The sequence below is a fragment of the Pogoniulus pusillus genome, chromosome 8, assembly GCF_015220805.1.
Source record: "Pogoniulus pusillus isolate bPogPus1 chromosome 8, bPogPus1.pri, whole genome shotgun sequence".
Taxonomy (NCBI): domain Eukaryota; kingdom Metazoa; phylum Chordata; class Aves; order Piciformes; family Lybiidae; genus Pogoniulus; species Pogoniulus pusillus.
The window spans coordinates 23,018,369-23,045,098 of NC_087271.1; the positions used below are offsets into that span (position 1 = coordinate 23,018,369).

The 26,730-nt window shown below is 43.8% G+C and overlaps 1 protein-coding gene across 8 annotated transcripts in view; it reads left to right on the forward strand.

Annotated features, from left to right (window-relative positions):
• Positions 1–26,730, forward strand: part of TRABD2B (TraB domain containing 2B) — a 354,347-nt gene that overhangs the window by 173,477 nt on the left and 154,140 nt on the right. For all 8 annotated transcript variants that reach the window (XM_064147574.1, XM_064147576.1, XM_064147577.1 and 5 more), the window contains exon 3: positions 16,210–16,356. In XM_064147574.1, the coding sequence (XP_064003644.1) occupies positions 16,210–16,356 (147 nt within the window). The remainder of the gene's footprint in view (positions 1–16,209; positions 16,357–26,730) is intronic.

Sequence of the window (26,730 nt, forward strand, 5' to 3'; positions counted from 1 at the left end):
TGAGTAGCTTCTCTTTTGCAATCTATTCAATTTTTGCTTCTCTATATTAACTATCTGACATTTTTCTCAGATGTGTTCATGGATTGGGGTAATTTACTGAATAATTCCAGACCTACAGTTCATTTCTAGGTGGTTCTGAGAATTTGCTATTCAAAATCCAAGCTAATTTTATTAGAATTCTATAAATGTATTGCAAAATTGGAGGAACAATTAAAGGGCAAACATAATTGCCCTTGGACAAAATAGAAACAGGAGGTAAAATTCCCTGTCAAGTGAATTAGCAAAGCTTGATTGAAGCAAACTAAGCTGACCAACTTCCATCTTCAAAGGACGTGGTCTGTGAAACCACCTGAACCTACCCTTTTCTTACCTACTTCATGGAAGGTAAAATGATCACTAAGAGGAAAAAAAAATCAGAACAGATGTTGTCTTCCACATTAGCTGATCTTCCAGTTTTGTGGAGCATGTTGTTTCCTACCTCCTGCCTCATCCCTTTCTCCTCCTCCAGGTATACAGATAGGATTTCAGTGGGTATAAATCATCAGAAGGATGCTAAATTATACCATCTGAGAGTGGCTCTGAAGCTCCCTGTCCTCCTATGATTTAGGCTTAAGAAGTTGTCAAACCCGGAAGTGATCATCTCCATTCTTACTACCCACACCACTACTTTGGGTTTCCTTGTTTGATGTCTTCCCTACTGTCCTGAAGTGGAAGAGTGGGCTGAAGCCTCTGAGCTCCAGTCTCACAGTCTCGATTGTGAAAAAGGCTGCCATTGTTCTTCACCATGAGGGTGGTGAGACCCTGGAAGGGATTGCCCAGGGAAATGGTGGAAGCCCCATCCCTGGAGGTGTTTAAGGCCAGGATGGATGAGACTCTAGACAGCCTGATGTAGTGTGAGGTGTCCCTGCCCATGTCAGGGGGATTGGAACTGGATGGTCCCTGTGGTCCCTTCCAACCCTGACTGATTCTATGATTCTGTTGTTCTGTACTACTCCAGGGCACCATCAAAGAGATTTGCTTTGGAGGGTTTCTTTTGGTTTTCACCTTCTGGTCTCCAAGATTTCTCAGCTGTGTTCCTCTATGCAATGTCTTCAGTGCCTGTAAGATTTCTGAGACTCTTTCTGGTGAAGCAGAGCAATAGAAAGAACAATCTGCTGAACTTTTATGGAGTGTTTCAGGGGATGGCTGTGTGCTTGCTTATCTGTGGGTGTGTTTGCAGAGCGTTCATATTCAACATGCGAGGAAGAAAAGAGTGGAGGGAGAAAGGTTTTTTGTTTTGCTTCTGGGAGTGCATCTAAGGGGTGGGGAGATGTGGCTAAAGGAGCAGGAGGTGAACCTGAGTCTTGTCTCTTAGATATTTTCACAGAATCACAGAATCATCCAGGTTAGAAAAGACCCTCAGGACTACCATAATTCTATGTACAAAATAGCTAAGAACCAGCAGCATGCAAAGTTGCACAAGCCACTAAACGGATTGCCTGCTATATTCCAACCAGCCCAGTGGCTACAGCTTTACTAGGAAATAAACATTCACCAGAGAAACAACAGTGTTTTTCCCAGGGTGACTCCCAAGCAGCACCCTGCACCCATTTCCACACCTTTATTCCTTGCACTTTTCCAGTGTTGACCTGACCTGACTGATCTGGTGAGACCTGAGAGCTGGAAACTATGATGAAGACTACAAAATCTGGAAACAAATTCACAGAATCACAGAAACATCCAGGTTGAAAAAGCCCCTCAGGATCACCAAATCCAACCTAGAACCCTTCTCTACAAGATTCACCTTAAACCACAGCCCTAAGCACCACATCCAAACCACCCTTAAACACATCCAGGGTGGGTGACTCCATCACCTTCATGGACAGCTCATTCCAGTGCCTGATCACTTTCTCAGTGAAAAACGTTTTCCTAATGTTCAATCTAAACCTCCCCAGTCTCAGCTTGAGGCCATTCCCCCTTGTTCTGTCTCCAGTTACCTGTGAGAAGAGCCCAGCAGCAGCCTCTCCACAATGTTCCTTCAGGTAGCTGTAGACAGCAGTGAGGTCTGTCAGCCTCCTCTTCCTCACACTAATCAACCTCATCTCCTTCAGTCACTCCTCATAAGATTTATTCTCCAGGCCCTTCCCCAGCTCTGTTGCCCTCCTCTGGACCCACTCCAGCACCTCCACATCTCTCTTGTATTGAGGTGAAATCTCTTGTATTTTCTCTGTGTATATGGAATGGGATTGTGCTTGAAAACACCATTAGTTACCTCTTTTATTATTATTTATGTGGGGAAATACCACTTCAGGAATATTTGAAGCAAAGAAGTCTTCTAGATCGTTTCTTCGTAGTTAGAACAAAGAAGGAAAAGCCAAATGTAGCTTGAATGAAATGCTTTCTTCAGAATTTGCCAAGCTATGTGAATATTTTACAGCAACATCTGATCCTCACTCAAAGCAGGGAGCAAAACTCTGTGAACACTATTCTTGATTCTTTAGCAGCATCTCCTCTTCAGTAGCTGGTTTTATAGGTGTTCTCTGACTGGAATGGACACTCTTCAGCCTAGGCTTAAAACAGCTTCAAAAAATATGATCCTTTAATGATAATGAAAATGTAGGAGTTAGAGCTGCCTCTTGAAAGATAACCTGCCATAATTCTTACACAACAGAATTGCATTGAGAGAGCCTGATATAAGTCATTGGACACGGGAATGGGCTGCCTGGGGAGGTGGTGGAGTCGCCGTCCCTGGGGCTGTTCAAGGCAAGATTGGACGTGGCACTTGGTGCCATGGTCTAGCCTTGAGCTTTGTGGTAAAGGGTTGGACTTGATGATCTGTGAGGTCTCTTCCAACCCTGATGATACTGTGATACTGTGATACTCTCTGGGCAGCCTGTTCCAGTGCTCTGTGATCTCCCTTTTGCTGCGGTGGAACCTCCTGTGCTGCAAAAAATAAATTTGATTTTTTGTTAGAAAATTTGATTAGATTTTATCAAATCTAATTCATAACTGATACTGTGATACTGTGATAATGGAAAATAAAATGCCTGAATTTATCATTCTAACCTTGAAAGCTAACAGAATGGCTTGTTACAAATAATTAATTATATAAAACTCTTCTGTCTAGGCAGTCTGACTGTGAATAGATTGCATTTTCCTTGAAGCTATTTGTGAGGTGAATTTATTTGCTGAAAAATCAATGTAAATAATTTTGTGAATTATTCTTGGCCTCTGCTTAGTTTGAGTCAAGTGCTTGGCTACAAGTAGATGATATTAGAAATCTGAGCTGCTGTGATTTGATGGGTAGGTCACATCCTTTCCCTGACTAGCTGGATTTTGAATATTTTTTTAATGTAACTTGCTACTTCTAGGCAAAAATCCTGTAGACTGCAACAGGGCTGTAACTGTAAAGGGGGTATACTACATTCCCCAGCCTGAAAGAGCAGCAGCACTGAGGGGGGACAGTCTCAAATTGTGCCAGGAGAGGTACAGGCTGGATGTTAGGAGGAAGTTCTTCACAGAGAGAGTAAATTGCCATTGGAATGGGCTGCCTAGGGAGGTAGTGGAGTTGCCGTCCCTGGAGGTGTTCAAGACTGGATGAGGCACTTAGAATCGTGACCTAGTTGATTGACTAGGGCTGGGTGATAGGTTGGACTGGATGATCTCTTCCATCTTGGCTGATTCTATGATTCTATGACCTGATGCCTCTTCCTATTGCCTGTGTACCCTGACCCCCAAAGTTAACACTGTATTGTTATGGGCATCTCTGCCTCTACATCTGCCCTTTGCTGCACCTCCATCAGAGGAGTAGCTGAACCTGGGGCTGCTGTAGTTTTTTCATGTTAACCTCCTAGCTATGCCTGCAGTTTTCCCTTTCTGTCCCCTATGACAGAGGACTTGAGGATGAGGTTGGTGGCTGCTGCTTCTCTAGCGCAGTGCAAGCTGGCGACAGGGCTTCCAGAGAAAGTTGCAGCCCCATGCTGCAGTGTGAGGGCTGGTGAGAGCATTTTAAAGGGTCAGTTTTGGCAGCAGGCCCCACCAAGCTGCCTTTGGAGAGCACAGTGGTATAGCTCTAACCTTACCCTCCTGCAAAGCGCCTGCTTGTCTTCCCAGTGAATTATGATTGACCACCTTCAGTGCCCTTTCCCAGGCTTCGATAAAATACAGCTCCGAGCAGTTGTCTGTAAGATTTTTGTGGCCATCTGTTGTAACCCAGGGCCATAATGTCACTGCCTAATTACCCTGACTTTTTGCTGGAGCAGCAGGTGACCTAAGGCATGGGCTGTTGACTTGCACATTGCTTCTGCACCCAAACACTCTCATTATCAGCAGGAGGATGAGGGCGAACTCTTCTTTTTTTGGTCCAGGGACACTTGGGCCTGCACAACATCCTTATTCACAAAACCACAGAATCAGAATCACACAATCACAGAATTAACCACACTGGAAAAGACCTTCAAGATCATCGAGTCCAACCCATCAGCTGACACCTTCTAATTAACTAAACCATGGCACCAAGAGCCTCACCCAGCCTCTTTAAAGACCTTCAGGGATGGTGACTCCACCACCTCCCCAGGCAGCTCATTCCAATGCCAATCACTCTTTCTATGAAGAACTTCTTCCTAACATCCAGCCTGAACCTGCCCTGCTGCAGCTTGAGACTGTGTCTTCCAGTTCTGTCATTGGTTGCCTGGGAGAAGAGACCAACTCCCAGGTGATGCTGTTTGTGCTGGACTCTTTCCTCTGATATTTTTAAGGAAATGAGCTTTTTTTCTTGGGCTGCTGGTATGATGGGCCATGCTGCATGTGACTCTTGGGCAGGCTCCCTCTCTCAGAGATGCCACATCAAAGCATGAAGTGTTGGAGCTGCTGCAAACACTCCTCAAATCTCCATGCTTACAAGGTCTGCATTACAGCCCCAAGGTTGATCCTGAGGATATAACTATGAATTCCTAGGGGGATAGAGGAGTTGCCCTGGTGAAGCTACCTGGGGATTGCTGTGCCCCGTAACAGCTGGTACAGGTGAGATCCCATCAGCTGTCTTCATTAATGTTGAGGTTTTTTTTCTAGTTGAGGAGGACCTAGAGATCAAGCCCTGTGCTTAGTGAAAAACCCCAAGCTCATTCTTCAGTTCCCCCAATCCAAATTTGAGATTAAGCTAAAAAAAAAAACAACCTGAGCTAAAATAATAACCAACCCAAGTCAAGTGCTTGTCCCTGATGAGTTCAGCACTCTGCTTCCTCTTGAAGGCTTCCTTTTCTTAGCCTGTTCCAAGCCCCCACTGGTTTTGGTTGGGTTTTTTTTGTTGTTGGATTTTTGGATTGGTGGGTTTTGTTTTGTTTGAGTTTTTTTTTCCTTTTCTTTCCCTGTTGACCTCATGAGGATGCAGTCACCTTCAGGCTTAGGAAACATTCCCTTTCTTACAGCTGCCAACTTGGTCATGCTCACATGGAGACTAGAAAGCTGAGACATTTGATGTCCCAAAAGTGTTTGTCCTTGGCCAGAGGTTGTAGCTCCATCTGGTTCACTGGAAAGTGCTCCCCTTCCTGATGGGCAATGATTTACACTCCAGTATGGTGATGTATGTTGAAATTGGCACCTGTTTGTGTTGGTATCCAGGGCTGGTAGTTGAAATTCAGAACATATATCTTTATGTCCCCTTCAGCCGTTCTTGCTGCAGGAGCAGCAGTTTGGAAAGGGGCCGGGCTGGCATTGTGAGGTGTTAAGCTGGGATGGCTGAAGGAGTTAATCTGCTGCCTCACTGTAATATAATAGAAAGAAAAACATGCCTGTGGGGCTAGTCCATTTTACTATGTAGCTTCAGCTGGTAATTAAAAGGAAACAGTTCAAAATTAAGCAGCAATATGAATAAAACCTCAAATTAAATACACCCAGGACCAGTTGCATTTTTCACTGGGTGGATGCTTAGCATATCATGAAGCCAGCCTTTCAAAAACACAGAATCTTAGGCTGGGTGCCTAAAACCAGGAGTTCCCCAAACCCCCCAGAGCTTTGCTTTTTTTCTGTGAGGGTGCCCCTTTCATTGCAGCTCACTCATCACCGGGGCCAACTGGTAGGCTCTGCTCGGGGCATGTTCCCACATTCCTCCTGTTACGATGGAGACAAAAAAGTAAAGTCGAAACCCCAGATGGGCCCAGGAACAATTTTGCTTGTGCATCAAGAGCACAAACGTGGTTTCAGGTTCTTGGGAAGGATTTCACATGCCCCTTTGAAGGTGATGATCCTGAAAGTGGGGACAATGTGCCCATTTAAGGTGGAGGAAAAGTGACTGTGGGCATTGCCCTTCAGGCATCCTGCCAGGCATCGATTTGGGGAACGCAGTTGCTGAGCAGAGTAGGGGGCTGTGACCTCCTCTGTGCTTAGATCAGACAGCTGGCTGCTCTTAAACAGAGTGGTGCAACCACAGTGATAATTTAGAGGTAAAGACACAGGGAGCAGGGATGTGGGTGGGAAGAAGTGATAGAAGAGGTATTTTCAACCACAAGCTCTCCAACTGGCAGATTTCCAAAAGATGGGAAGTGTTGTCTGAGGAAAGTTTACCCTCAGCTCACCTCATTTCTTACATTCTTTCCCAAAGTATCTGTTACCAGATGCTTTTTGGGAGTGTTGGACTTATCTGGGATGACTGCTCTTGTTCCAACAACACCTTTGGAGCAATGTACTGCAGCCCCATGTCTCCAGGAGTGCTGCTCTTCTCTGCAAGCCTTCTCACAAACTTCTAGCACACACAAAACTCCATCGTGACTTGGGTAAAAACTTACATGGGCTTTTTAGGTTGCTGCTAGGCATCTCCTGTGCAATGTTTCGTGGTCTAGCAAGTTAACAAACCCATGTGTCATATCACAGACTTGCTCAGGTGAGTTCCAGGGAGAAAATGTTTTCTTTTCAACCACTCTTGGTTCAGCAATAAAGAAGAATAAAAAATAGAAGTTGTCTCTCTTCAAGAGTGTGGTCTCATGCCAAAGGCATGAATTGATTTTATTGTCTGTTTACCTTTTTGTTAACAAGAGGTAAGACTGATGCCCAGAAGTCCAACTGGTGGCATTTAGACCTGCAAGCTGTTGGCAAGGTGTTGACTACTGCAACTTGTTGCACTTCAACCAGAAAAACGCAGAATCAAACTGCACAGAGTGTAGTGCGTTCCATACAAATATTTAACCTTCTGGGAAAGTTCGGTTATCAAAGTTAATCTGCTGAGCTCAGCACAGCTGAGAAATGGACCAGTTCAAGACTACTGAATGTAACACAGAAAATTATTTTAAGAGTGCTTGCTGTAGCAGATGCAAGTTCAGCATGAGAACATGGCATAAAGAGGAAAGTTGGGGCTGAAATTATAAGTTGGAAAAGACCTCTAAGATCATCAAGTCCAACCTATCACCTAACCCTTCTAATTAACTAAACCATGGCACTAAGTGCCTCATCCAGCCTCCTCTTAAGCACCTCCAGGGATGGTGACTCCACCACCTCCCCGGACAGCCCATTCCAATGGGCAATCACTCTTTCAGTGAAGAACTTCTTTCTGAAGAGTTAAGGTGTTTGAAGTCAGCTTCAGCAGGAGCTTTGGGTATGCTGGACCGAAGCCTTGGATCCTCAATTTCCCTGAAGCCTTCTCGGCATCAAGAAAACCAGTCTGAGTCATGGGGCTGCACATCAGTTGTGTGACTGTTTTGCACCAGGCCATGCCTGGTGTCACTGTTGTGGCTAAGGCAGTAGGATAGGTGCTGCTTAAGGATTTCTCCAAGCACCTTCATCAGATTCAAACTGTTTTATTAAACTGGTTAATTGGCAGTTTGAAAGGGAGGGAGAAAAAGTGAGGTCCTTGGGTCTCCCTGGTCAGTGCCAAGCCGCAGACTGTTAACTACTCCTGCCTTTCAGAAGCAATAACTGTGGGTTTGGGGAACATATGGAACTAACTAGCTGAAAGGCTTTTATGAGGAGCTTTAACAGGGGGCACGGTTTGTGAGCAGAAATTCCAGTGGATGAGTTAATAGTTTCACTTTCCTTAGCTGTCCCTTTATAGGAACAGCAACAACAGAGTTGGGCGCGTTCCTCCCACAGCCTGGGCTGTACAATGTGCCGATGCATCCAGGATTTCATTTGGACACTGGGGGAGTCTTTTAGTAGATCCCCTGGGACCTGTTTTTTCCGAGCTGTTTCCTGATGCTGACCTCATTAGGTAAGCTTCACAGCTCACTAATTCCTAGCGACAACACAAGAGATTCAAGGGAAGGGGAAACCCATCTTCTGGAAACCAATGCAACTCAACAGATTTGAGCAAATGCTTTTATTGCTTTGAATTATTCTGGAACATCATGGACTTGGGGGTTTCTTTCCTTTTTATCTTTGGTTTTCTTTTTTTATTTGCTTGGTTTGGTTTGCTTTGGTTTTGTTTTTACCTCAGGCCGCTTTTTTGACCTGAAACTGTGTATTTTGTTTTCTATTTGAGTATTGAGAAGGATAGGAACAAAAGAACCACTGAAGAACCATATACCTCTATATTTATGATGCATTTTGTTTTAAACCAAGAAGAAAATTGGCCATTTCTTTTCCAGAATTTGGACATTGAAAAAATATAGTCACTCAAATGCTTCCATTAACGGTTATATGGCATTTGCTTGTGGTGACATGTGCCCAAAAGAGTGCTTAAAGGAAAACAGTAGTTGCCTGCTCAAGAGCTGATGCCACAGTATGAAATTTAAGTACTTTGTTTTGTGATATTGTTATTAATTATGGTTCTATGTGGGCTCATCCTGTAACTCCAGCTGATGGAGTCCTGTGTACAATTCTGGAGCCCCCAACACAAGAAGGCCATTGAACTGTTAGAACAAGTCTAGAGAAGGCCATGAAGATGCTCAGAGGGCTGCAGCAGCTCTGCTATGAGGACAGGCTACTAGAGTTGGGAGTCTTCAGCCTGGAGAAGAGAAGGCATCGAGGAGACCTTGGAGTGAGGAAGTTGTTGTCTCGTTTATTACAGAGAGAACAGATTAGTCCTGTTTTCCCTACCACTGTGTCTGTTTGGATGACAACTGGAAAAGAGAAGGCTTCAATGAGACCTTGTAGTAGACTTACAGTGTCTGAAGGGGGTCTACAAGAAGGCTGGGAAGGGACTATTTTACAGGGTCTTGTAATGATAGGATGAGGAGTAATGGTTGAAATTTGCATAGGAGACATTTCAACTAGATGTTAGGAAGAAGTTCTTTCCAATGAAAGTGGTGAAATGCTGACACAGGTTGCCCAGGGAGGTTGTGGCTGCTCCCTCCCTGGAGGTGCTCAAGGCCAGGTTGAATAAGGCCTTCAGCATTCTATGATTCTAGAATGGTTTAGGTTGGAAGGGACCTCAAAGATCATCTAGTTCCACCCTCCCTCCATAGGCAAGGTTACCTCCCACTAGAACAGGTTGCTCAAGGCTTTATCCAATCTGGCCTTGAACACCTCCAGGGAGGGAGCAGCCACAACCTCCCTGGGCAACCTGTGCCAGTGTCTCACCACCCTCATTGGAAAGAACTTCTTCCTAACACATGATATGGGGCTGTATGGGACATGATGCATGAATGTTCCATTACATCCTTTCTGACCTTCCCATACCAGAAATGTCTGGTCCAGCCATCTTATGTTTGAGATGTCCACGGTTTGTGCAAAAGAGCTTCTAAAAAGTCTGGACCAGTGGTTTCAGACACTGTGTAGGACTGATGGCACCCGCTCTCTTAGGCAGTAAAACAGGACCCACAGTTCTGCCCTAAGGGCTGAGGTGGTGTCTCCAAACACCCAAATAAAAGCTGCGTGCTGGGCTGCTGTTCTACAGAGAGAATGACCCCACTCAGATAAAAAAGCTTCCTCCTGGCAGAGTGAAAATCCCTTTCTGTTGTCCTTGGTTGATCAGTCACACACAGGAGCCAGAGGCAGCCATGTAAAAGCGGCTTTCAAAGCGTGCCGACATGGAGACCATAAATTGTGTGAATAAAAATGCACTCCTCCAAAGCCAAAGTCATAACTTCCCATCACTTCCCAGAATAAATACTGTCTGCTGTATTTATTAGGTGGGACTGTGTATAGGCAGTTGCTCTAAGTGTGTTTATTTTGAAGTCATCAGTTGTTCAGTAATCTCAGGCACCTCTGGGAGATTAACTCAGATAGAGGTTTAGGCTGGAGGTCGTGGGGTCACTGATATTAAGATAAAGAAAAGGAAAGGAAACAGCATTGGGTTTGTGGTGTATCTAAACAGTAAGGAAAAATAAATTCAGGTTTTAAGATGGCTTTAACCTGACTCGGAAGGAAATGGTCTACAAATCCAGCCAACAAGCAGGCAGCCGTGATGATGAGATCCTGCTTCTCTTTAAGTATCCACTAACTATAAAAGGCCTAAAAAAAGCTGGAGAGGGACTTTTAACAGGAGCATGTAGTGATAGGACAAGGGGTAATGTCTTTAAACTGAAAGAGGGTAGGTTTAGGTTAGATATAAGAAAGAATTCTTCTCTACGAGGGTGGTGGGGCATTGGAACAGACTGGCCAGAAATGTTGTGTATGTTCCCAGCCTCAAAATGTTCAAGGCTAGTTTGGATGGGCTTTGAGCAGCCTGTCCTAGTAGAAGGTATCCCTGCCCATATCACAGGATTTGAAACTGGATGACCTTTAAGGTCCCTTCCAAGCCAAACCATCCTCTGATTCCATGAATTTTCTTTTGAGACACTCGACCAAAACCCATGGTGATTGTGGCCTAATTAAGCAAGACTTCACTACAAACCATTTGAGTGGTTGTAGTTTTCCTTTAGCTACCCTCCTAAAGTAAAATCTCAAGTTGCTTTCAGGCATGTGGAGTCTTTAGTGTCTTATAAGAAGTGAACTCATCCTGTGGATCTTTCTGCAGCCTGGCAGTTATTTCAAGGAACATGTAGGCTGTTTTATTTAAGACTTCTAATCCTCTGTAAATGTGACTGAAATCAAGTAATAGATTTCAAATTTATCAGAAAGAGACAGACAGACAGACAGACAGTGTAAACCAGAGCATTAGTGCACAGGACTGGTTTCACTGGAAGGAATCATAGATGTAATGAATCAGTCAGACATGGAAGGGACCACAGGGATCATCTAGTTCCAATCCCCCTGCCATGGGCAGGGACACCTCACACTACATCAGGCTGTCTAGAGCCTCAGCCAGCCTGACCTTAAACACCTCCAGGGATGGGGCTTCCACCACCTCCATGGGAAATCCCTTCCAGGATCTCACCACCCTCATGCTGAATAACTTCTTCCTAACATCCAGCATGAATCTACCCATTTCTAGCTTTGTTCCATTCCCCCTAGTCCTATCACTACCTGACATCCTCAAAAGTCCCTCCCCAGCTTTCTTGCAGGCCCCCTTTAGATACTGAAAGGCCACAATAAGGTCACCTCGGAGCCGCCTTCTCTCCAGACTGAATAGCCTCAACTCCCTCAGTCTCTCCTCATAGCAGAAGTGCTCCAGCCCTCTGATCATCCTCGTGGCCCTTCTCTGGACACCTTCCAGCACATCCATATCCCTCATGTAACAGGGGCTCCAGAACTGGATGCAGTACTCCAGATGGGGTCTTACCAGTGCGGAGCAGAGGGGGAGGATCACTTTCCTTGCCCTGCTGCCCAAACTTCTCTTGCTGCAGCCCAGGATGCGGTTGGCTCTCTGGGCTGAAAGAACACACTGACAGCTCAGATTGAGCTTTTCTTCCACCAAAATTACAGAAAAAAACAACAAACAAAAACCCAACAAACCAAACCAAAAAAAACCAAACCCAACAAAACCCATTGGGAGTAAAGATTTGTTTATTGCCTTTTTAACATTTTATTATAATTAAAATAATGTCTTATCCTCAGGATTTGTCAGTGATTTGTATATGTGTGTGCCTGTGTGTATACATATTTTTGTACATCCATTGTTTAAAAAATCAGAAATGAGCAGGATTTTGCTAAAAGCATTTGGGGGAAACCTCTGCTCTCCGTTTTCCTGTCAACGTTTTTATAAGCTTTTATTTTTATTAGCCAAACTGTTTAGAATCCCCAGGAAATCCTGGGATGAAGAGTTTCCTCTTTGAGCCATAGCCCTTAGGGGAAAAAGAAAAAAGCTCAGATCCTTTCAAAGGTTAGAAATTTTTCAGACTGTGGGGTTTTTCTTCAGGTTTTTTTTTTTTTTTAATTAGAGGAAAACTAAGTTAGGAAGATGCTTAACTTCAGGCTGTGGTCCTGAGAAAGGCTGATCTCTTTATAGAAAAGCCTGAAGAGACCCTTGGATCTGAGCAAGGAAATCTTTTATGCTTAGATCTTAATGGAGAACTGATTGCTGAACTAAGGTGTAAGAGGTTGTGATGGTCTGGGTGTTCCCTCCCCCCCCACACTTTAGAAATCACCCAGACTAGACTCAGCCAGCTCTGGAAATATGAATGAAGCTTATATTTACAGCTGGCACAATATACAAGCAGATATTTACAGTATATACAGTTATATACAGAAATAGACAAGGTAAAAGGTAATACAGAAACACAACTCCCCTCTCAGAAATCTGAGTCCCCAGGAGGAGCTCTCAACCACCCCTTCACCCTCCCCCTACCCCTCTCAACCTTACCCAGTCCCAAGGAAGAATGGAGGTTCGGCCAAGGGGTTAGGAAGCAAAGTGGATTAGTCAAAAAAATGGAGGGTGAGGTTGTGGGTTAGAGAGTAAAATGCAGCTCAGAGCTTGCCAGCAGCAGAAGTGAGAGTGGTTATCTATGTTTTTATTTCTTGTTCTTATACATCTCAGCAGGCCTATGAGCGAAGTAGACATCACCATTGTTTTCCTTTCACAGCCTGTAATCTACTTCTTCTCACCAAAACATTCTAGCTAGGCTCAAACTAGCACAGAGGTTCAATCAAAAGACCATCTTCGTGTTTTTTAAAAAGTAAATTGAAACATGAAATTTTCTTTCCTCAGCCTCTTTGCATAGGGTAGTTAGCATCTAACAGCTTTGCATTGACAGCCTGGCAGTGCCCTGGGTATAATGGTAGGTATCACTACACTTATGAGTATAAGTAGTAGTATTGGTAGTATTTATTAGTAGTAGTATTGGTATTAGCATTAGTATGCTGGGTGCTAGGTTGGACTGGATGATCTTGGAAGTCTCTTCAAACCTGGTTGATTCTATGATTCTGTGATTAGTGTTAACATTAGTGGTGGTAGTAGTGTTATTGCTATTGTTATTGTTATTATATCGTGTTATATTATTATGTATTTATTGACTTGTTATTAAATAATAATAACATCAAAACCACAACAACCACAAACACCACCACAACCTCAACAACAATAATGATGATGGTGATGATAATAACAATAATAACCATAGAATCATAGAATGGTTTATTTTGGAAGGGACCTCAAGGATCATCCAGCTCCAACCCCCCACTGCAGGCAGAGACACCTCCAACTAGAGCAGGTTGCTCATGGCCTCATCCAACCTGGCCTTGAACACCTCCACAGAGGGAGCAGCCACAACCTCCCTGGGCAACCTGTGCCAGTGTTTCACCACCTTCACTGTAAAGAACTTCTTCCTAACATCTAGTCTAAATCTCCCCTCTGCCAGTTTAAACCTATTTCCCCTAATCCTGTCATGACAAGTCTTTGTAAATAGTCCCTCCCCAGCCTTCCTGTAGGCCCTCTTCAGATATTAGAAGGCCACTGTAAGGTCTTCTTAAATCCTTCTCTTCTCTGGAAGAGAGAGAGAAGACTCTAGCCCAAACTCTAGCCCCAACTCTTGTAGCCTGTCCTCATAGTAAAGCTGCTCCAGCCCTCTGAGCATCTTTGTGGCCCTCCTCTGGACTGGCTCCAACAGTTCCATGTCCTTCTTGTGTTGGGGCTCCAGAACTGTACACACTACTCCAGGGGGGGTCTGGTGAGAACAGAATAAAGGGGGAGAATCACCTCCCTTGCCCTGCTGGCCATAGTAATAATAATAACAATAACCGCAAACACCACCATGACAGTAATAGCAACAACAACACTAATAATGATAGCAGTGATGGTGATGAGGATGATAATAACAACAAGAACAATAATAATAACAACCACAACAATGATGTGTTTGTTATATCCCTAAGGTTTTCCAGGATAAAATCAAATGGACCATTTCTTTTTCTTCAGATAAGCTTCAGTGAGAATAATTTTAAATTAATAAGAACTTCCACCCCACAAATGCCTTTGCACATTGTTCATTTTAAACTCCTCTGGGTTTCACTTCTTTAAAAGGGCTCAGCTGCTTAAAGTTCAGAAGGAATTCTTAATTAAGTAAGAATGTGTGTCACAAACTGCAGCCTAGCTGGGCTAGCTGGAGCTCAGCATGGGTTACTTACCCACAGTTCGAGACAGTGATTATCCTTTGGGGTGGATAGAGCACTGCTCTTGTAAATAAGAGAAGCTAAAAATGTGGTGGGAGGTAAGGCTGAGGGATGCAGGAGTCTTTCCAGGAAAACAAAACCCATCACAATCATTTTTCAGAACTCTGGATTTCCACTCAGTTTGACACTTTAATTAAGGAAAAGTGCATTTGCTTATGTATATAATCTGTGACAAACTGTCTTCACTGCGCTTCTCCTGACTTATTCATTGGCTTTTCATCAAGTTTCTTTGGAATATTCTTGGAAAGCTGAACACGAAAAGCCCAGATCTGATGGTTCGAGAACTGGTAAAAGTTACTCCCACAGTCTGTCACAAATATTTGGGGAAAGAAAAAACAAAAGCAAAAGAGAGAAGTGGTCATTAATGTGAAATGTAGTATCTTTTTGGTAGTGCAAGGAGAGGAATATCATCTTTAAGGACATTTATTTACTCAGTAACCTAAATGTACACAGCGAGGAGCGCTTTGGCTTTTTGATCTTTCCAGGTTTGCATTTGAGTAGGGACACTTGACTGGTCTGCTGGCACAGTGTTAAAGTTCAGTATCTCAGCTAGAAGCTGAGGCATAGGAAATTTCATGTAAACATGAAGAGGAATTTTTTCACTGAGAGGGTGACAGAACACTGGAATAAGCTGCCCAGAGGGGTTGTTGTGGACTCTCCCTCTCTGGACATATTCAAAACCCGCCTGGATGCATTCCTGTGTGATCTGGTCTAGGTGATCCTGGCAGAGGGGGCTGTACTGGATGACTTTTCGAGGTCACTTCCAGCCCCTGACACTCTGTGATTCTGTGATCTCTCTTCACTTTGCGAAAGAGTGGCTATGAAGGGGGTAAAAAAAGAAGAGGGAGACTAAAGATGAACTTCTTAAAGTTTCTACTACTAGTGACATGCAGAAAGACCTAATACAACAACTGCATCTTCAGTACTTCAGAAGATTTTAATTTCTATCAAACATCTTCCAGCTCAGTTTGGAGTTTGGATTTCAGCTAGCAGACAGGGAACAGTCAGAGGCAATGGAATTTTCCTAACTTAAGGGCTTTTTCATTGCAGTGTCTCTCATATAGCCAAGTCGTCAGCATAGATAGTCTCAAATTTCTGAGACCATGGCCTCTGAGCCATGTGTTGTGAAGTTGTGCTTTATGTAGAATATCAAGTGATTTATAATAAGGATTTGTCAGACCACTCCTGGAGTATTGTATACAATTCCGGAGCCCTCAACACAAGAAGGACATGGAACTGTTGGAGTGAGTCCAGAGAAGGCCATGAAGATGCTCAGAGAGATGCTCATAGCTCTCCTATGAGGACAGACTACAAGAATTGGGGCTTTTCAGCCTGGAGAAGAGAAGGCTTCCAGGAGACCTTGGAGTGGCCTTCCAGTATCTGAAGGAGGCCTACAGGAGGGCTGGGGAGGGACTATTCCCCAGAAGTTCTGTCCCGTGAGGGTGACAAAACACTGGCACAGGTTGCCCAGGGAGGCTGTGGCTGCTCCATCTCTGGAAGTGTTCAAGGCCAGATTGGATGAGGCCTTGAGTGACCTGTTCTCGTGAGATGTGTCCCTTCCTATGGTGGAGGGTTGGAACTAGAAGACCTTTGAAGTCCCTTCCAACCTAAACCATTCTACAATTCTATGATTCCAGGGTATTCTGCTGGTAGGGGACTTTGCATCTAATGCCTTTTCCAGTTTGGAACACCTAATGACCTGGTCTTGCTACTGTAGGTCAGAATGATTCAATAGACATCAAGTGCAGGAGAATTTAGGTTTTGATTGATAATATTTTTAACTCCTTCCTTGTTTTTTCTTGTGTGTTTCTACAGGTGCTCTTTGCTCTGAACCAAACTCTTCTCCAACATGAAAGCCTCCGAGCAGGGAGTTTGCAGGCCCCATATACCACTGAAGATCTCATCAAGCATTACAACTGTGGAGACCTGAATGCTGTCATATTCAACCATGACACTTCTCAGGTAAGCAAAAACATTGCAGATAGGCCATCTAATTGAAAACAAATTGGCTGTGTAAACAACAGTGTCCTGGTCATCGCTTTATACTCCATCTCTTCTTTTCCCTCTTCCTTTTGATGCTCTGTGTTTTCTTTCCACGGGTCTCATTTGCCTGATGAGAGAATGGAGTTTCCTTGGAATTTCTTGGGCTCTGGGCAATCATAGGATCACAGAATAATTTTGTTTGGAAAAGACCTTTAAGATCAAGTCCAACTTTTAACCCAGCACTACCACATCCACCACTAAACTGTGTCCCTCATCATCAGATCTATAAGAGCTTTTAAATAGCTCTTGGGATGGTGACTCAGCCACTTCCCTGGGCAGCCTGTTTCAGTGCTTGACAGCCCTTTCAATGAAGTTTACCTAATGTCCACTCTAAACCTTCCCTAGTGCAACTTCAGTCCATTTCCTCTCATCCTATTGCTTGTTACTTGGAACAAGGAAAGGAATTGCCTGGAAAACTTGCCTAAGAATGTGCCTGAAAGAAAGTTAATTATGGATGTTTGTGAGGCTGTTGAACATAACCCCCTCATTTAGTGGGAAAAAATAATCTTTGTAATGTTTGAGCTTATATGTGAAGAGGAAGTGAACCTTATGTAAATACCCTATAAAGTAAATAACTTCTTGAAGACGTCATAATTCAATAATTGTGTCTGTGTCTCTGACAGCCCTTCAGTCTTTGTTTATCTTAGTTATCCAATGCTATTAAAAACTCTCAATGTAGTAGAAATCTGCTTTCCAGACCAGTTTGATAGTTTATGGCAATCTCTGAGATTCTTATTTACTACAAAGATTCATTTTTCTCCTTTCCCATTAATTCTTTGAAAACTTTGGATATCATCTCCTACCTCTCTCTTTTGGTTTTTTTTGGATTTTTTGAGGGGGAGTGGGGGTAAATATTCCCAGGTTCCTATCTCAGCTATAGTGACTTACTTGGAGGGAACCTGTATAAACTTTGGCTGCCACAGTGTTACGTATGTTTTGCCAGGAAAAGCCTATTAACTGATGATAGCAGATTACCATTAGCAAATGCAACTCAAGGATGGCTCTGTGACTTCAGGAGAGGACAGAGATAGGGTAAGCTCAGTCTGCTCAGTGAGGCAGATGTCTGAGACATCTTATCTTGCCATCGCTGTCTGGAGTTGCACAGGGCTCTGGGGGTCACTTATTTCTCAGAGGAACAGCTGGGAAAATGAGAAGGGCCTCAACCTGGATGCAAAGTAACAGAAGTCCCCCAGCCACGCTCCACAGCATGGGTATTTTCCCATGTATGCCTCTCTGAGAAGTTCGAGGTGGAACTGTAAGACACCCAGCAGCAGTTGGACCTCTTTCATGACATCTATCACAGAACTAGCCTGCCCCTTAACAGGAGCAGGAAGATATCAGCTTGCACAATCAGAGGCTCTTAAATTCTGGACAAATAGTCATGTCTCTTCTTTTTCCCTCTCTGGTCATGATTTTCAAATAGTAGGGTGGTTAATAGCAATGAATAGTTTAGAAACTCTGCTGTCCCAGTTAATCCATTCCTAGAAATCAAAGCATTGTCTTAGTGTGACCAAGCAGAACATAATGGGATGCTTAATGTGGCTATGCTGAAACAGAAGTCTGTATTTCCAAAGTTGCCAGTAATGTGGCTATGCTGAAACAGAAGTCTGTATTTCCAAAGCTCTTAGGGCTGTTCCTTCATGACAGGCTTGCACTGAAAAATAGAGGGGGAAAGTAACTCACATAGAAATAAATGTCTAAAGGTCTGAGGTACGTGACTTGGAGAAGACAGAGATCTTCTGACTCCAGAGGATCCTGGAGAAGTCAGTGATTGTAACTGCTCTTGCAGTGTTGAAGATGAGATAAATACACAATGATTTTGGAGAAGTAATTCTTGCAAGGTGTGGTGGTATATTTGCCATGGATGAAAAGAAAGGGCTACTGATAGCTAAAACAATGAAGAGAGTCCTGGCTTCCAAATGTCCTTTATAATTTTTTAATCTCTGTCTAATATCTCCAGGAATAAAGCCTTCCCCCCTCCCCGAGACACACTGTGGTCGTTCACACTGGCTGAGCTGCCTCAGAGACATCTGTGATTTGTTGATGTGATAGCCTGTAACAGGTCTGTGGGTTAGACGTGAGAAAAACAAGTTGCTCTAAATATTTTTTTCTTATCCCTGCAACTTGCTGGATCAATTATGAGTTTAAAAACAGTGTTAAGGGGAGAAGAAAGGGCCCAACAACCAGTTGAAGTTCAAGCACTGCTGTTAGTCATGGTCCCAGAGTGCCTGCAGTTGATAGAGATTATAATACTTACAGGCCATGGAAAATTAAAATCCCTGTACCTATACTGGTCCCTGTAGAACTCTAAATGTTGTGGAGTGTTTTCTTCTCATGAGTTGTTGTTTTTAATTCGTGTAAGGAGGTGTTTTTTGTTTTTTTTGTTTTTTTTTTTTTTTGTTTGGTAGTTGGTTTATAAACCAGATTAATACAGTTTATTCTTGATTGCAAGCAGAACAGAATAGAAAATTAAACCTTCAATAAACTCCCTATTCAGGTCAACTTTTGCCAGTTGGGGTAATTTCACAGCTTCTTCCATGTGTTTTAGTGCAAGGTTGACAGACTCTCTTTGCTATAGAGAGTCTTTGCTGTTTGGCAATCCCAAGCACAGATCCAGGCTGGGTGGTGAATGGCTGAGAGCAGCACTGAGGAAAATGACCTTGGGGTCTGGGGTGATAAAAAGCTCAACATGAGCCTGCAGTGTGAGTGCAGCCCAGACAGCAGCTGTGTGCTGGGCTGCAGCAAGAGCAGCATGGCCAGCAGGGCAAGGGAGGGGATTCTGCTCCTTTGCTCTTGTCAGACCCCACCTGGAGTACTGTGTGCAGCTCTGGAGCCCCCAGCACAAGAAGGACATCAAACTGTTGGAGCCAGTCCAGAGGAGGCCACAAAGATGCTCAGAGGGCTGCAGCAACTCTGCTATGAGGACAGGCTGTGAGAGTTGGGGCTCTGCAGCCTGGGGAGGAGAAGGCTTCAAGGACACTGTTGTGTTTCTTTAAAGACAGTGACAGAAATTAAACTCTCAAATGAAATTGGAGGAAAAATACAGAATTATATTTAGAGAGAAATACAGAGATAGACCTTACAAAGCAATTACCACATCCCTGGCAAACCCTCCTCTAATGCTCCCCAGTGCTCCAATCCTGCTACCCTCCCCCCAGTGCCTCTGCCACCCAAAGAGGCCTAAAGCAGCCTCTGGAGGCCTCCTGCTTACAGGTTCTTCCCGACAAAGCGGCTCCTGCCACACACACAGGGCAGGAGGAGGAGGAAAGGAGGGCGAGCTGACCTTGTGGTGAGTTTAGAAGGAGATAGCAGAGTTATGGATTGAATAGCACTCTCCTAGTGCCCCGGAGATTTCTTTAACCCTATAGCCTCAACCTGGCACAGACACCTTGGGGTGGCCTTGGAAGAGACCTTCCAGTACCTGAAGGGGGCCTACAGGAGGGCTGGGGAGGGACTGTTTACAAGGTCTTGTAATGACAGGATGAGAAGTAATGGGTTGAAACTGTCAGAGGGGAGATTGAAACTAGACGTTAGGGAAAAGTTCTTTGCAGTGAGGGTGGTGAGACACTGGCACAGGTTGCCCAGGGAGGTTGTGGCTGCTCCCTCCCAGGAGATGGCTCAAGGTTGGATGAGGCTTTGAGCGACCTGTTCTAGTGGGAGGTGTCTCTGCCTACGGCAGGGTTTTGGAGCTAGGTGATCTTTGATGTCCCTTCCAACTAAACCATTCTGTGGTTCTACGGTTACCAAATTAGATTAGCCTCATTTAAATATTAAGCATTCCCCATGGGATCTTTCTCTTGACACATTAAATGTAGACAGAAGGGTTTACTGTGTGCTGAGAGGACATCGCAGGTCTCATCGAGTGACAATTGGCCTACAAGTGCAGAGAACGATAAATATCACAAGGGAGAGGTGTTGTTACTCAAACTTCAGGGCAGGCTGGGAGACAAGAGTGCCCAAAATGTTTTTAGGAGATGTGCTCATTCCAGCTGCTGGCCCAGGTCTTCAGAGGTCTAGCAAGCCCTTGGAGATGGCGCTGTTAGCACAACTTTGAAATATCAAATGGAAAGGAGCAAAAGATCCAAACCAGAGTTGCAGGAGCCAATGCTCGTGTTAATAGTGGAAGCCAAGAGCTCAGCTCTTTCCCATGTGGCCAGGGAGACCCACAGAAGGCTGTGACTCATTTCTTGAGGATTCATTTGGGGATTGCTTATAAGGTTACTGGTGTCTGCTTGTTCCTTGAATGTTATCAGGAACTTGAGAATAAAGGTGAACCTGTCCATCAGTTGCCCCAAGTCAGAGTCATTGGTTTAGGTCACTGTAGTGAACTGGGGAGCAGCTGGGAAGGTCTAACATTGCTGAGGATATGTCATGATGGGGAGCATTTGTCCAGGTGCAGTCACTACCTAAACTACTGTAGTGTGAATCCTGGGAGACAGAGCAGCTTCATTAGTCATCTGCAAGGTGCTGAGATGCCTTTAGAGCAAAACTCACCCCGGAGTGGAAAGAAACACCAGGAGTGGAAATGCTAAGGCTGCTGACTTGAGGTGTTACATGTGGGTTTCTTCATTTTTTTTTGGCCCCTCCAAGGGAGTTTGGGAAGTGTGCAATTTCTCAGCTGACTCCTCCAGCGTTTTGGAGGAGAGGTCAGAGTCCTTCTGGGACCGAGTCTGTGCCTGAGGGATGCACAGAAGGGATGGCTGTGGAAGGAAAAGTACAAGCAAAGTTAATTTCCCAGACTAAAGTCGGATCTTGAGTACCACATCGGAGGACAGCTCCTTTGACACCCAGGGACATGGACAGGACTGCCCCAGGGAGATGCTGTCCATCTTGTAGTTGGGAAGCCTGTCTTAACCAGGGTAAGGCGTCCAAACTAGAGGAGTGTGAGCAGGACCCCAAATCCCTGATGCTTCCCAGTCGACAGTGGTGAACCAACAAATCCTTCTCAGTTTCAGTGGTTGGTTGTTGCCTTTTTTTGGATTTAATTAAGAACAGTGAGAGGGGAAAACACCTTTGCTTTCCTGTGGTTATATTACATTCCTTATTCCTTTCTCTCTCTCTCGCTCTTTTTTTCTTAAATTTTCTTTCCAAGCCCCATTTTTCCAAACATATAAATCCTCATTTAAACTTAATAAAACTTTAAGAGCCTCTGAGTTTACTCAGCAAGACTATGACCCAAAAGTGGAGTAGGAAACATCTCTTCATCTTCTACAGCCTTCTGCAAACACTTGATACTCTTGTGACTTTTGCAATCAGGAGGCTTATGTTGGAGTTTCTGGGCAGAGAGTCAAAATGATACTGAAGAGAAAGAATTCCATGATAGATAGGACAGGCACATTTTCTGCTCTTGCTTCAGATTTTTTTCCCTTCAAAGAAGTCAGAGTTTCTTTCTCTCCTTTTGAAGAAAATAATTCCCTGCAAGCAAAACTGCATCTGATTAGATCAGTAGCTTTAACTTCTGTGCTCTGTCTGATGCTTCCACAAAGGTGTTGTAGGTCAGTAGGTCCAGATGTGTTAAAATGCAAGAAACCTGCTAGTGCAAAATTACAAAACTATTTACCTCCAGAGGGTAAATACCAAAGCAGGTTCGTGTCTCAATCCTGTTTCAAGTGGTTGAGGGTTGCTGTGCATCCTTCTACAAGCTTTGTCTGTCAGAAACAACTGAGCTTTTTGTATAACTTGCTAGAACGATGTCATCCATACCTTGAGTTGCTTTTCATGGTTTCCTGTGGGCATACAATGTTTAGGCAGTTGGTATTGCCTTCTGAATATTAGACATCACTGTGGTAAGTCAGCAGCCGGCTCCCTAAACTAGAGAGGAAAAGGTTTAGTGACTCTCTTCACAATTCACTTGCTGCTTATAAATCACCAGGTTGTGCTATGTACCCCTTTAAAAATGTTATCATCCTGTGTTTAAACCTTTCTCTTTAAGGTTCTTGGTGATTCTGATGACATCATTAACTTGCCCTCTTCTCATTCTGGATAAAACACAACTGGATTTCTGGCTCACTTCTCAAATCAATAAAAACTATCTGTGGAATGCCTCAGCTTCACTAACTGCAGAAACACACAGCTAAGACCATTAGGTAGAGTGTTGAATGACAAGCAGGCCTAATTTGTCCAAGGAATGGAGTTTTATCTAGGGCAAATGAAGATAAATCCACAAAGTGAAGGCACAGCTATTGTAACACAAGGCTTTGGAAGCATCTTATCGTTTTCAGCTATAACAAAGTGCAGGCAAACTGGCACAGCCTCACGTTCTTCCAGGGAAAATGATTACAGACTTTCCAGTGAAGCAAGTGCAAGGCTGTCCTGTGAGCCAAGGGAGCCAGTCCCACGAGCTTCTCACTCTGGGTCCAGGTGAAGGGTCAGTAACACTCTCAGGCATGTTTATTCCAGTGACATTGCTGGCAGTCGGGACACCGCCTGGGTGTTTGGTGACATGTGTGCTCATCACCACTTGTGCCCTGTAGTGTGCAGAGCACGTCTCCCACCTTCTCTCCTCTGGGCTGTAGCACAAGGTGCTGCTGGAGAGATGTTGCCTCCCCATAGCTCAGAAAAGCTCCTGACCTGCTGTGGTGTGACCATACTTTCTTTCCACTTGCACCTGAATTACAGATTTGTGCCTTGGTATATTGCGAGCATTTGGACATGCGGCCAAAAGTTTCAGAGTCTAATTTTCATATTATGTCAGAACAGAATTCCAGATTGGAGCAATATTATATTTTGGCTTATGTGTTTCAGAAAATTGGTTACAGATCCAGAGTTATATCTCCTTGTTGATGACAGTACTGGGGAAAACACTGCTGAGATTATTTTTTGTAATAATCTGGAACACGCTCAGATTATTTCCACACTGCAGATTTTAGAGCTACATTCCTTGCTTCAAAATTTTCATGGTGTCTTTGCATTTACAGTTGTCTTACCTTGAAAGTTCCTTCCTTCCTCTTTCCAGTTGGCAGGAGAAAGCAATGGGAGAGGGGAGAAAGTCAGAGAGACCTTAGAACAAGAGGTATAAAAGCAAAGATTTTTCTTTTGAAGACTGCTGTGTTATTAGAAAAGGAACATATTCACCTACAGAAAAAGGCTGATTGACATTAAAAATGTTTGGGCATTGTTGACTACCTGGGTTTATTAGTAAGGAGATAAACTATAAAAGAGCATGAAAGAGTAATTGGTAAAGACATTTGGAGCTCAAGGCAGTAGCATGCTGCTTTCTGCACATTGCTGTATGTTAGCTGTAAAGCATTTACTATCCCTTCTTTTTAAAGAGCGGGTTTATGAAGTGTTTCTTGGAAGGGCTTGTTCAAGAGAAATGAAAAGGACTTGTTAGCTTTTTTAACAATATCTTGTGGGTTGAATGTACAAAATGATTTTTTTCTCCCTTTATGTTTTGTGCAGAAGATGTATTTGTCAGCTCATTCTGACATGGAGAGGGGGGGGAAAAGTGGGACAAGGGGGCAGTTTGTTTGTCCTGGGTGACTTGGCAGTCTCAGTGCTAGATATTAATAGGTAGGACCGGATGATTTTGGAGGTCTCTTCCAACCTGGTTGATTGTGTGATTCTATGATTATCTGAAAAGAGTCTGTTCTTGGGTACTCCTTGAGAAAATGTTTCTTGGACTGGCACTGCTGTACTTTCCCTTGTAGCAAACTCTGTAGGTCAAGTTTTCCAGTGGACACTGATTGTGCTCTCTGATGGTGATTTCAGACCTGGATCTTCTCTCTTATGGGAGACCTGACTGCTGATAAATCCAAATTCAAGGTTTATACCCAGCTTAGATGCAAAGAAATCAGTTTCAAGGATAACTTAATTTGTCTCTACTTTGCTGACTTCATCTGAATTATTCCTTATTTTTCTCTTGCCTGATCTCCATTCCATTTCTAAATGCTTTCTTGGACATGTTCTGCAACTTTACATCCCATCCTAGACCATTCAAACAACCCCACCTTAAAAAAAAAAAAGTAGTTCAACAGTCATCATCCAATTTGTTCCAGATGCCAACATAACTAGAAGGTTTAAGTTGATTGAATTTAAAATAGCTTGGAATTTTGCTAGGACTGAACAGGAGGACAGAGCCAACACCACACCTGCCCTGAGATGTCAGCTCTGGAGGTCTGCTTTTGTTTTAACCAGATTTTTGCCCCTTGCTAAGTATTTTGCAGGTCTTGTCTTTAGGATCACACTTGTCTTGAGTTCAGGTCATATTGCAAGCTTCACATAAGCATTCAGGCTTTTCCTAGCACTAGCTAAACATGGATGAGAAGAAGCTTGTTGAAGAGCCCGAACAACCAAACTGGAGTGTGTACCCACTCTGTGTACCTACTACCAAGCAGCTGTTCTCCCACTGTCTAAATATCCTTGGAAATATCCAAATATCTTTGGAGAAAGAATTGCAATGATTTATTAAACCAACCTCCCAAACCCAAACCTTCTGGCCCTGGAGTTTTGTTTGCTTTATTGCCCTGCTTTGCCCTTTGAACAGTATCTTTACTTGAGTGTCATGGCAATATAATAGGTGATGGTTTAGTGTCAGAACAGAGGAAAAAAAATTCTTTGTCAAAGGAAACAAAGCATTTGGAAGGAAAATAGAAAACCTTGAACTTTTCCATATGTTTTACAAGCCTCTGAAAGCTGGCCTCAAAAAAAATACCAATACTAAAGAACTTTTAAATGGGGCAAGAGTATCATTAGATAGGTAAGATTTACCCTCTCCACTGAAACCCAAACCATTATTTGCATACACTGCAGGCTTGTCATCCTTATTCAATTAATGAACAGGTCTCTGTAATCTGGTCCTAAATATACACTGCATAGTTGGGTGAAGCTTGCAGAAAGGGGGCCAGGATCATTGTTCTGACTGTGTTTTGTTAAGACTTCTTTAATCAAAACATTCATTCAGTTAGAGAGGCTGGCTGCATATTTTGGCATCACAACCAAGGGGAGAAGGGATGGAGCTGGGATGGGGAGGGAGGCCTTGGGGGACGGGTTGGTGTTGCTTGTACTTTTTTTTTCCTTCTATAAGTGCTTGGAAAGCAGCTATTGAACTGGTGTGGAAAAACAAATAGAGAACATACATGAAGGTCATGACTTCTCAGAGATTTGCTGAAAGTCTTTCCTTTTTGTTAGCAGAGGTAGAAGTATCACCCCCCAGGCAGTTGGTGAGATGCATAGGTGCATGGCCCATCCCTGTGGCCTTTCTGCTTGCTTTCTTTTTCTTTTTCTTCTTTTTTTTTTTTTTTTTTTTTTTTTTTGGTAGATGTGCTTTCCTTCAACCCAAATGTATGGGAAAAGAGGGCAAAACCAGGCAGGGTACATGACTGTCATTTGCCCAGGTGCCACCTGGGAGAACGGCAGTGGCAGGACAGGTTTGGCTCTCCCAGGAGGGGTCTCCGTGTGGTAGGGGCTGAATCTGAATGGACACAGACATCCATGCTGAGTGCTGCTGCACACCCTGCCTGCAGGCAAGTTTGCCCCTCAGGCCAGCAATGACTGCCACAGCTTTTGTGCCAGCTGCTGAGTTGTTCTTTAAGTTTCATGCACAATCCATAGAGACTGCACAAGACTTCAGCCTGCTTTCCCCACCTTTTCCTATTTGTGATTTTCATTTGTTTCCAAATTTAGACACTCCAGTGGCTCATAGATCTGAGCTAACTTGTTTGAAACTCAGTTTTAGAGACTTCCATTTTCACACTCAGGTTTCCAGACTATGCTGAGAGGTATCCAAGCTCACTTTAAATCAGGTGGGCCAATCATTGAAAGCTTGCTGGTGTGAGCTGCAATGTATCTGTTACATATATGGACTCTGGGCAGGGGTTAACTCATAGACAGAAGTGTCTCCCAGAGGTGGTCCCAAGAATTGTGCTTGCTTTTACACTGGCTTTCTTCATGCTCTCTGACTTTCTTTTCTTTCTCACTTCCTTTCAAGAAAAAAGAATTTATTTGTTTGTTTGGGTTTTTTTTGTCTCCAGCCTCATCTAGGTATTTTCTGTGGGTTTCTGATGCCCTACAATGATTGATTTGTGACAGTAGACTTTTCTTCCTCTTTATTGAGATTTACAGGGAAAAGAGCACAGACATACTGCTGGGGCTTCTAGCCTTGTCCCTCTGTCCTCTGAAGCAGCAAAGAAGACAATGTGTTGGAGCAGATCTTTAGCAGATCTTTTTGGGCTTGCTGACATGGAGCTGTGAGGCACCCTGACCTACAGGAGACTGAGCACTCCCAACGTGGTAGGAATAGGGGCTATATCAGTGCAGTGTAACCCAGCAAAAGGAATTGTCAGCCTTTAGCTC